The sequence below is a fragment of the Hevea brasiliensis genome, chromosome 1 (genome assembly GCF_030052815.1).
Source record: "Hevea brasiliensis isolate MT/VB/25A 57/8 chromosome 1, ASM3005281v1, whole genome shotgun sequence".
Classification (NCBI taxonomy): Eukaryota; Viridiplantae; Streptophyta; class Magnoliopsida; order Malpighiales; family Euphorbiaceae; genus Hevea; species Hevea brasiliensis.
Window position 1 is genome coordinate 119,097,334 of NC_079493.1, and position 11,845 is coordinate 119,109,178.

Consider the following 11,845-nt stretch of genomic DNA (forward strand, 5'->3'; position numbering starts at 1 on the left):
AGACCATTAGGTAGTTGTAACTAATTAGGAATCTTAACCCTTTAGGAGACTAGAGTTAGAATCCAATGTAAATTGTTATTAATATTTTCTTTATTTCTTTTATTTTCTTTAGTTCCTTTATTTTTTATTACAAACAAAATTGGTAAGTAGCCCTAAGGTAAGTACCAAAGAGGGCATTTGTGTGGAGCTTATATGGAGCTAAATGGGAGTAAGTTAGGGATATCATAGCCATACTAGAAGAGAATGTCTTTTTTTTAAGGGTAACTTGCTCTAATGGCATTGCATTTACCAACAGGTAAGTAGCTCTAAACTTCTCGAATAACCATTGGCATGAAATTGTAGTAATAATAGAACTTTTATTTGGTAAATTAAAATTAACTTTATTTTTAATTTAACTGACTTTTGCATGTAATTAATTTAAATAAATATATTGTAAATTAAAATTAATCTTGTTTGTAAATTAAACTAACATTGGCATGTAAATAAATTTAATTTAATACTTGGTAATTGTAAAATAAATTTGCATGTTAGAAATCTTTATTAGGTTGTGATTGTTTGGGCCTTATGTGATATTAGAATAAATTACACATGTACATAATTAACTTAGTTTAATTATCCTTAGGGTAACTTGGTGAAAATTAATTAATTATGTTAAATAGAAACGTAGGGTTATTTGAAATTGAATTTGTTTGTGAATTAAATTCTCAATAATAAATTAATTTTAGTCATCTGGTAAATATCATTTAAATAATTAGCAACCCCATAGATAGGAATTACTTGTGCATGAAAATTGTGTGTAAACAACAATCCTTTTGTGAATTACTTGCGTGTGTAGGATTAGAATTGCATTTTTAGGATAAAGTTTAATAAAGGAATAATAAACAAGACTTCTAGAAACATTAGTAGAGGACTGGCACTCGAATTAACGAGGTTAGACCAGCGTAAGGGTGCCTAACACCTTCCCTTACGTACCCACTATTCCGAACCTAGACATTGGGCTATGGTAATGACGGTTGTGGAAACTCTGCAAGGAGTAAGTTGCCATCCATGACCCTCGGAAGAAACACTGAATATGTCCCGGTTATTACCCGGGTGGCGACTCCTGTCTATCTATGCCTTTGTGGCATAAATCCTTAGTACCGTGGTAGTGTTATGGGAAGGCAGTACTTACGGTGGTTTGATTCTATTAGGATTGTATGAAGTGCATGTTTAGGAAATGCTGTCTAAGGAGGTGGTACTTAAGTGAGACTATTGTGACTCCACCATCTTTCCTGGGCATTACCTGGTGCATTTTATATAATTCTAATGGATGATATTTCGCCTCACCCCCCTCACCCCTACACTCACTCACGTTGCAAGCCGAGCTCAAGGAGCCCAACGCCAGAAGGGGAACCACACCAGAAGCGTTAGGATCTACGTTGCGGGTGGGTCACCCTTGTCATTCGACCTGTCCCATCTATGATTTTTTTTGGCTTTTGGACCTTTCACCAGCGAACATGCCTTTAGAAAAAAAAAAAAAAAAAAATCATGCCAGAGAGAAATTGCTCTAAATTTATAATTTTATTTTTTTAATTATTTTTATGTAAAAAAATCAAAGCTAACATAATTTTTTTAATAGGGGTTCAATTTAATTTATTTTTAATTTTTAATTTAATTTATAAATTTTAATTTATATTTCAATTAGTCAATTAATAAAAATATTATTTTTTAATATTAAAATATAATATAAAATTAATTTATTTAATATTTTAATTATATAAATTATACAATATAAAAATAATATTTTAATATTATTTTTAAAATATTTAATTATTTTATTTAAATAATATTAAAAAATGACTTTTGTTAATATTAAAATATTATTTTTATATTGTATAATTAATTAATTAATTTGTTTATATATCAAATAATTTATTTAAATAAATTATTTAATATTTAATTATTTTTTAATATTAAAATATTTTTTTTTTAATATTAAAATATTATTTGTTATATTGTGTAATTAATTAAATAAAAATAATATTTTTTTTATTCAATATTATTAATTGGAATAGTAATAAATTTTAATTTTAATTAATTATATAAAAATATAAAAATAATTTTTTATATTCTAATTTAATTAATAATATTGAATAATAAAAATAATATTTTTATTTTTATTAATTAATTATATAATATAAAAATAATATTTTAATATTTTAAAAAATAATTAAATAATTACACATTTTCCTTAATTAGATTAATTTGAGTATAAATCAAAATTTATGAATTAAATTAAATCAAAAATTAAAAATAAACTAAACTAAAATTTTCAACAAATACAAAGTCAAATTGAACCTTGTTCCTTTTTTTTTTTTCTTTTTTTCTTTTACTTTATTTTACCTCTACACTTTCCGAATAAAAGAGAGAGAAAGGAATTTCATTTTCATCACTCTTTTCACCATTTGATTTGTATCATTAAAATTATATAGTATAATTATGATTTTATATTAATATTTAATATAAAATTATAAATAAATAATAATTAAATACATAATTATATATATCATTTTTATTCCTTTTAAAAGTAAGTTAATTATAATTTATGTGTATTTAATATGAATAATTTGTATCTTGTCTTTTTAAGTGGGTTTGAGTATTTAATTATTATAAATAAAGAAGATACCTGTAAGAAGCATTTTAATCCTTAATGAGCCTATTTGATGCAAACATAATTAATTATAACCCATTGGATTGAAAATATTTATGGAGTATCTAAAAAGAAAAGCAAGTAAATTATATATGTATGATCTCTCATTGAGACTTAAATTATTATTTATGGTGATATTATATAATTTCTCTGTCCCTTTAGTAATTTATAGCCAAATCTCTAAAGTTTTGTAAAATTTACAAATTAATCCCTGCTCAAAGTTTAAATAGCGATTGGGCTCCTCTGTTTCAATTCTTTTAAATAAATTGACCATTCAATACTCTTTATAATAATTTAATGAACATAAGCGGCTTTGTATTAGCCCTCATTAAGTTGGTTTCATTTAAGAAAAATTATTATTTAGTTATTATATTTTAATAAAATTAATTATTAATTTTTTTATTTTAGAAAATATATTATTTAATTTACATATTTTATTTTTATTAAACTATTTTCTTAGTCAAAGAATTTTAATATTAATAAATTATTATTTAATTTTTTTATATTAATAAAACTAATTAATTAATTCTTATATTTTAAAAATACATTAATAAATCCTTATAATTTAATTTTTAATTAACTCTTCAGTAACTCCCATTATTTTTTATATCCAAATTGCATTAACCTTTTCCTCCTCATCTCTTCATATATTTTTCCCCCTACACTCTTTTCTCCTCATTATCTTTTTATTTTTTATCTTTTAATAGAAATCAGTATAAATAATATGCATATTGCGTAAAAAGGTTAGTCAATTTTCCTAATTCTCCATGTATTGAAAGTGATAATTTACAAAATTTATTTTTCAAAAGAGAAAATACAAAAATAATATCTATAAAATTGAATGAAAATATTTGAAGAATTTAAAAGAAAATGTAAATTTATATTTATTCTCTAAATAGTAAAATTTTCATTTTCATCTAAAATTAGTATTTCAAAATATTATTTTTTAAAATATAATAAATAACTAATTAGTTTCATTAAAATAAAGAGATTGAATAATAATTTTTTCAAAATATAGGAACTAATTAATTAATTTTATTAAAATAAAATGATTAAATAATAATTTGAGATATATTAATTAATATAAAATGTAAAAATTAAATAGTAATTTTTCTTCTAATTTAATGAAAAGCGAACCCGAGAAATATTTTTAATTTTATTTTTGAACTTGCATTATTAAGACCAATATTATTCATCAAAAGCTATAGACTCCACAATGAAGTAATGAATAAAGAGATTCGCACATCATTTATCAAAAAAGGCATAGGATTCATTGTAATAATATTAATTATTACATATTAATATTATAATAAATAGTTATTATTATTATTATTATCTAAAAAAATTTAATTTAACTATATATAAGAAAAATTAAAAATTAATTATATTAATTTATTAATTATATCCAATAAATACATATACTAATTTTATATATATTTCATTACAAATGGACATGATTCTATGAGTCCCATATATACCTGATGATGAATGGGCTGAGGTAAAAATTTTACCATATCCGATTCCAAAACGATCGGTCAGCGTTATTTATCTGATCTTCCAATAGCCGCCTTCAAGTTCCAGGATTATTTTCTCTGATGAAGTTCGATTATGATCTTCTCATCGAAATTCTATGCCGTCTACCCATTGAGTCTCTCCTACGCTTCAGATGCTTGTCACAAAAATGTTCGTCCCTCTATTGACAGCCCATATTTCATCAACACCCACGTTAATCAATCTATGAAAACTAGCACCAACCGTAGCCTCATTATTGATGATCTCAATCCAGATGGCTCGATCTTCGCTTTGGACTTAAGACTCATCAGATAGATGCCCCGTGGAGCTCCATCGCCCCTAAAAGTCGCACGTTGATACTTTTTCTTTGTAACAGGCGGATGGCGTGGAGATCTTTGCAAGTTTTACAAAGATGTTTTTGGTTCTTGCAATGGCTTGCTTACGATGGTAAACGCATGATCTTCTGGAATCCAGCGACAAAGAAGCACCAAATTGGTGAAGGAGTGATCCTGTGGAAGCCACCAACGAAGAGGGACCAAATTTTATCCACAATGCTGCGTGGATTTAGCTACGATGCTATTAACGATGACTACAAGGTGATCATAATGACTCAACCCTACATGGAAAACAATATGAGAGTTATGGTTTACAGTTTGAAAGGTAATTCTTCAAGAAGAGTTGAGGACCTCCTTGATTATTCTTTTGTTAAGTATAATAGGCATGAATCCAGTAGTGGTGTTATTTTTAATGGGTCACTGCATTGGGTGGTTGATCGCAAAGGAAAGGTTTTCAATAGATTTATACTTGCATTTGATCTTGGGGATGAGAAGTTCTGCTAGGTGCCAAAACCTCTTATAAAGAATCTTTATTACATACATGTGGCAGAACTTGGAGGAAGCCTTGCTTTAAGTAGTGCGGGGTCACGCTGGGATTTTGAGATATGAAAGAACAAGGAATCAAGGAGTCTTGGACTAAATTATTTTGTATCTCCAGTGATCAGCATGGATTTCTTATCGTTATACACCCTATCTGAAACCTTTATGTTATTTAAAAACTAAAACTGGTGATAATGTATTGGAAAGGCAGCTGTTAGCCGTCACTTATTTTGCATTTATTTAGGGTATTTGTTTAGGACATATCTGTTAGCTTGATTAGGAACCTATTTGTTAGCTGTAATTTTTTATATATATCTTTGATTTCTAGGGCAATAAACATCAAAATTCTTATTCTAAAATTTCTTAGTTCTTTTACATAGTATCAGAGCCTGGTTGATGAAAAGAAAAATGAGAGAGAGTTATGAATCAGGGAAGAAAACTTCTAGTTCTTACACACTAAATTGGAATGACAACCCAAGTAACTTGATTACCCAAGTTCAATTGAAGGGCGAGAATTACGAAGAATGGGCGCGAGCTATGCGGACTGCATTGCGGGCCAAAAAGAAATATGGTTTTATTGATGGATCTGTTAAGCAACTAGCAGATGATTCACTGGAACTCGAAGATTGATGGACGGTTAACTCTATGCTGGTTTCTTGGGTGTTTAACACAACGTTATGGGATGAAATAAACAATTATGATCAAATACCAGTGTGTATCTGTGCAGGCTGCAGATGCAATCTTACCATTGAATTGGAAAGAAAGCGTGAAGAAGAGAGAGTTCATCAGTTTTTGATGAGCTTGAATGAAGAAGGATACGGAACAGTGCGCTCTAATATTTTGACCACTTAACCCTTGCCCAATTTGAATCGTGCCTATGCTATGGTTATTCAGTAAGAGCGGGTGCGAACTATGACACGAACCAAAGAAGAAAGAGGCAATCCTATGAGTTTTGCAATTCGAGCAGGAAGTCGAAATTTAGAGGGAGATAAAGACAAATCCTCAATTTGTTCTAATTGCAACAGGGAGGGACATGATGCTGAAAGTTGTTTCTAGCTGATAGGTTATCCAGAATGGTGGGGTAATAGACCACGTGAAACTTTTGCTGGATGAGGAGGTGGTCAAAAGCGTGGCAATAGAGCAGGACGTAGCAAGGGAGGAGTTGCTTGTGCCAACGCCACACAAGCAACTAGAGTTGATGGTGGGCGTGGAATTGTGACAGATTCAGATCGAAAAGGTCTTAGTGGATTAAATGAAGAGCAGTGGTTTGCTTTGCTAGGCATATTAAATTCTTGTCAGAATGGTGGCAATGAGAGACTGACAGGTACGCAGAGGATATTTCCTTGGATTATTGACATAGGAGCTTCCCATCATATGACAGGAACGTTGGCATTTTTTAGTGAATTGCGTGACATTGTGCCATGCTTAGTTGGGTTACCTAATGGAGAAAAGACCTTGGCGGTGAAAGAAGGAACTGTGTTGCTTGGAGGAGACTTGAAATTGCAACGAGTCCTTTATGTGCCAAATTTGAATTGCAATATGATCTCTGTATCACAACTACTTAATGATTCAAATTTGGTTATTCAACTCACTAACAAAATTTGTGCTATACAGGACCTAAATTCGAGGAACCTGATTGAAGCGGGTGAGCAACGCGAGGGGCTGTACTTTCTCAAGGGAGTGACATCGGTACATGCTTGCAAGGTAACTGATGTGGGGTCTTTTGAGCTTTGGCATACGAGAATGAGTCATCCGTCTTATAAGGTGGTAGAGTTAATTCCAGAAGTTGGTAGCATAGTTAGGAAAACTAATAAAACTTGTGAAGTTTGTTTTAGAGCAAAGCAAACAAGAGAGATTTTCTTTTCTAGTGATAATAAAGCTGATGGTGGTTTTGAATTGATACATTGTGATTTGTGGGAACCTTATAGAGTCAATTGTTGTTAAGAACTAAATTACTCCACAAGAAGTGGCTTGTGTTCTTGGATTACTCTCATGCTATTTAGATATATTTGCTGAATGGAAAACAAGAAGTAGCTTGTGTTCTGAAAAAATTTGTTATGATAGTTAAACAAATACCTTAAATAAATGTAAAATAAGTGGCAAGCTAATAGTTGTCTTTCCAATATAATGTCTTATTGGATCCTCAGGATGGTGTAAATTTTCTCTTATATGATTCACAGCAGAGAAGCGCTAAGAAAGTTGCAATTTTTGGATCTTCACAGCGTGAGAGGTCTAGAAGATTAATCTCAGTAAATATTTGTGTAAGAAGCCTTGTTTCGGTCAATTTTAAGGCTGGGATTGCTGGGTCTTCTTCAGAGCATCAAAGCTAGAGAACATGAAAGAAGAAATAAAGAAGAAGGTAAAATCAATTGATCGATTACAACATCAATGTTAATGAAGTGAAACTTCAGTTCTTCAGCATTTTTTATCGGTTCAGAATTTCTGATTTTAGTCTTAGCAAATCATTTTTTGTTCACAAATTTTCTTCTAAGCATTTGCAGGCATTTATCCCCTTTGTGGTTCGTTTTGCAATAAAAATAGCTATTAGTGCTTTCTTGGGTGTGGCAGCTGTGATGATTAATCATGTTTTGCCCTGCAAGATACTTTCCGGGAGCACCACAGATATGGTTCCTGGTTGATTCATCTTTGAGGCATTTTCATTAATGGACCTCCAGCCATTAAATCATTAACATCCATTTACAATTTCCTTGCTCCTGGGTCAGTTCAGAGTTCCACACAAAAATATCAAATGGCTCTGCCTCTGTTTCATTTTTATTTTTTGGCATATGATTCTCATTAGTGCCTGGTTTACTGTCAACAGTCATCCCGGAAAAGAGATCATCTGCTTGTTCTCTACCCTTACTAAGAAGCGATTTCCTATCTTCTGATGGCATTTCAAAATTTGTGTTCCCGAATCCTTATATCCGTTTGTTAAGATCTTCAGTAGTTGCTAGCTTATCCCTCACAGCCTTATTAAGGGCATCCCCTAAGGATCTGTTAAAATAATTTTTAAGATTTTATGTATGGATGTGATTCTATTTAAATTAAAGTAATTATTTTAAAATTTTATTAAAATATATGCTTGAAAAATTAAAATATTTTAATAAATTTTATTTTTATTAAAATAAAAAAAAATAAATATAGAAATAAATAAAGAGATTTTTTTTTTTGAAATTATTAATAAAGAGAATGTTTATCTATCGTAAATGTGTTTTCAGTGTGAAAACACTATAAAATGAGCAATTAAAAATACTTATGAGATGTCAAAAATCTTTTAAAAAAATCTTTTAACAAGTTTTTATAATTATTAATTAATTTAGTTTAGTGATAATGATAAATCGCTGTGGATGAACGACAAGTCGTGCAATGACTTAGATTCCAAGCAAAATGGTCTTGATTGGAAAGACCAAAACTCCGAAGGGTGCACCGCCGTTCTTTTAGCAGTACAGTGGTCAGGGACTCCAGCTTCAAAGAGAGAACTAGTTGGCAGGACTAATTATTAGATACATTGGGTATTGAAAGAAAAATAGTGCTTTCTCTCTTAAAAAAAAATGATTGTGAAAGATAGTGTAGCCGAAAGACAATGGATGAAGCGAAGGAAGTGGTAAAGCACATCTTGCAAGCCAAGTTCAAAGGAGGAATCCCATCTGACCAAATTGAGAAAATCATAAAGGGATATGCCAATTTCGCCAATCTATCTCATCGAACCCATGAAGGCTTTCCATTGGTAAAGCTAACCCATCTGTCTCTCTCTCTCTCTCTCTCTCTCTGCTAAAATAAATTTTATTTGCAGTTTTCGTGCCTGCAGTAGCACTGGTGTGATTTTAATTGGATTTTGTTAGATTGCATAGCGTCGATCTCCTTCTGATAGTTCCAGTACCTCTCTCACTCTTTTCTCTTGATTTGATACTCAGTTCAGAGTTTTTAAGCTATATAAATGATTAAATCTGGATAACCCGTTTTCACATCTTGAACAAACTGTTGGACAATGGGTAATTTCTTGCTTTTTAGTGTTAATTTATGTAGTTTGGACTCTTGAAGTTAGGGAAAGGGTGAAATGCATGATATTTAATATTAACTCTTAAATGGGATGTTATTAACTACAATGAATCTACTTAGATGCTGAAAGCTGCTTATCAAATAATCACATAGACTTATGCATGCACATTTTTTTCAACATTGGGCCCTGAAAAGATAATGGTAAATTTGTTGTATGGAACACTTTTATAATTGCTAATTCAAATATCGAACTTTTTCTGCCATTTTAATGTGATGTGATCGGGGTACAGATGTGAGCATTCAGAACCTGCATCTAGGTTTCACTCACGTCTTTGAATCTGCCTTCGAAAGTACAGAAGGAGTTGCAGAGTATATATCTCATCCCGCACATGTTGAATTTTCCAATTTGTTCTTAGCTGCTGTGGAGAAATTTATTGTCGTTGACTACGAGTCCTCTACTGTTCGCCTCTAAACTGTGAGGGTAATAGACTTCATATTTCATCTTGCTAGTTTTGCCTCCAAATGGAAAATAATGAGGATTGCATCTCAGTTTATGTTCAGTATTATTGTTGCTGAACTCCCAGCAATTTTACTGCATGTTAGTGTTTCTTTTATGTTCAGTTAAATAGGATTGCTGGAAACATGTTCAGCTAAGCAATTCTTTTATCTTTCATCATCTCAGCTTCTTAATGTGTTCTTTTTGTGGTTTGCAATCCAAGATTGGTGGAGTATTTACGCTATGGAATCCATTTCATGTGTGTTTTTATTTGTTTTAGAAAGTTGTAAAACACATTAATTGAAGTTTAGTCTGGACTAATTCTAAGTTTTCCATTATTTTTGTTTGAGTGACACTTCAATTCTTAAGCAATTTTTCTGGTTTATGGATTTGTGATTTTAGTCTTCGCAGGACCATTTTATGTTATATATATCTTTATAATATTATTAAACAGTTTAAGCTTTTGCAGGCATATATCCTTTATGGTTTGTTTAGCAATAAAAATTGCAATTATGCTTTATTGGGCTTGGTAGATGTGATAATTAATCATATGTTTTGCTCTGCATATCATATCTGCTCTTTTTGTTGCATTGATTAATTTCTTTGGCATAGTAAGATTGCTAACTCCGACCCCAAATTTTTGGGATAAAGTCTTAGTTGAGTTGAGTAAGATTGCTAATTACTCTTAATAGAGTTTTGTCTCACTTACGTCATTGTTACAAGACTTTAAAGGTAGGGTTTTTCCTTCTTCTTTTTTTTCCTGAAATATGAACACAAGTTTTTTTTTTTTTCACGAATAAATAGTTTCATATCATGCCTATAAGTATGCAGAGTTAAGTAGAGTGAAGGGTTTGGGAAAAAAATACATTGAAGGGTTCAAGCCCAGAATTGCATAATAATCTCCCAACTATCAGATTCAACAATCAAATTCAATTAGAAATAAGCCCAAAGCCTAAAAATACAAATCGAGTGCTAAAGAAATTGGGTCATGAACCCAGAATGAGATTACCCTCTTAAGAAAATGGGTTGAGTTAAAGGAAGAGGGGAGTGCCTAATATCATATAAAGAGCATGTTAGCCTATTTCAAACTAACGTGAATTTTTAATAGGTTTGGCATCACAAGAACACGCTGTACCACTTCAACAGGGATAGCACAGCCAGGCCTCTACACACTGTGTTCACGCATGGCTGAGTGAAGGTAATGGAAAGATAGCTGTTAGCTGCCACTTATTTTGCATTTATTTAGGGCATTTGTTTAGGAAGTTTTGTGTACATATCTGTTCTTACCTTTTGTTGTATGATTCTGATACAATTTTGGTAGTTTAGCTTGATTAGGAACCTATTTGTTAGCTGTAATTTTTTATATATATCTTTGATTTCTGGGGCAATAAAGATCAGAATTCTTATTCCAAAATTTCTTACTTCTTTTACATGGTATTAGAGCCATGGCTGATGAAAAGAAAAATGAGAGTTCTGGATCAGGGAAGAAAACTTCTAGTTCTTACACACTGAATTCGAATGACAACCTAGGTAACCTGATTACCCAAGTTCAGTTGAAGGGCGAGAATTACGAAGAATGGGCGCGAGCTATGCGGATTGTATTGCGGGCCAAAAAGAAATATGGTTTTTATTGATGGATCTGTCAAACAACCAGCAGATGACTCACTGGAACTCGAAGATTGGTGGACGGTTAACTCTATGCTGGTTTCTTGGGTGTTTAACACCATTGAACCGACGCTTCGCTCGACCATCTCTCACATGGAGAACGTAAAGGATCTGTGGGAGGATATTAAACAGAGGTTCTCGATTGGGAATAGTCCACGAATGCAGTAACTAAGATCGGATCTGGCGAATTGTAGGCAGAAAGGTCAACCGATCGTGTCCTATTTCGAAATACTCAAAACGTTGTGGGATGAAATAAACAACTATGATCAGATACCAGTGTGTATCTGTGCAGGCTGCAGATGCAATCTTACCATTGAATTGGAAAGAAAGCGTGAAAAAGAGAGAGTTTATCAGTTTTTGATGGGCTTGGATGAAGAAGGATACGGAACAGTGTGCTCTAATATTTTGAGCACTGAACCCTTACCCAATTTGAATCGTGCCTATGCTATGGTTGTTCAGCAAGAGCGGGTGCGAACTATGACACGAACCAAGGAAGAAAGAGGCAATCCTATGAGTTTTGCAATTCGAGCGGGTAGTCGAAATTCAGGGGGGGATAAAGACAAATCTTCAATTTGTTCTAATTGCAATCGAGAGGGACATGATGCTGAA

The 11,845-nt window shown here is 31.5% G+C and overlaps 1 protein-coding gene and 1 long non-coding RNA gene across 2 annotated transcripts; both read left to right on the forward strand.

The window, feature by feature from the left end:
• Positions 1-4,581: 4,581 nt before the first annotated feature.
• Positions 4,582-5,040, forward strand: LOC131183784 (F-box/kelch-repeat protein At3g06240-like). Its single transcript, XM_058154373.1, has one exon. It carries the CDS (start codon positions 4,582-4,584, stop codon positions 5,038-5,040), a length of 459 nt encoding a protein of 152 aa, XP_058010356.1.
• A 3,263-nt stretch (positions 5,041-8,303) lies between these two features.
• LOC110649635 (uncharacterized) lies at positions 8,304-9,920 on the forward strand. Its single transcript, XR_009149601.1, has 2 exons — positions 8,304-8,803; positions 9,366-9,920. It is a non-coding gene; the product is annotated as an uncharacterized LOC110649635 (long non-coding RNA).
• The last annotated feature ends 1,925 nt before the right edge of the window (positions 9,921-11,845 follow it).

Bases quoted from the DNA above. Each gene is read 5' to 3' on its own strand.
- LOC131183784 (XM_058154373.1), top strand. From the start codon at position 4,582: ATGGCGTGGAGATCTTTGCAAGTTTTACAAAGATGTTTTTGGTTCTTG.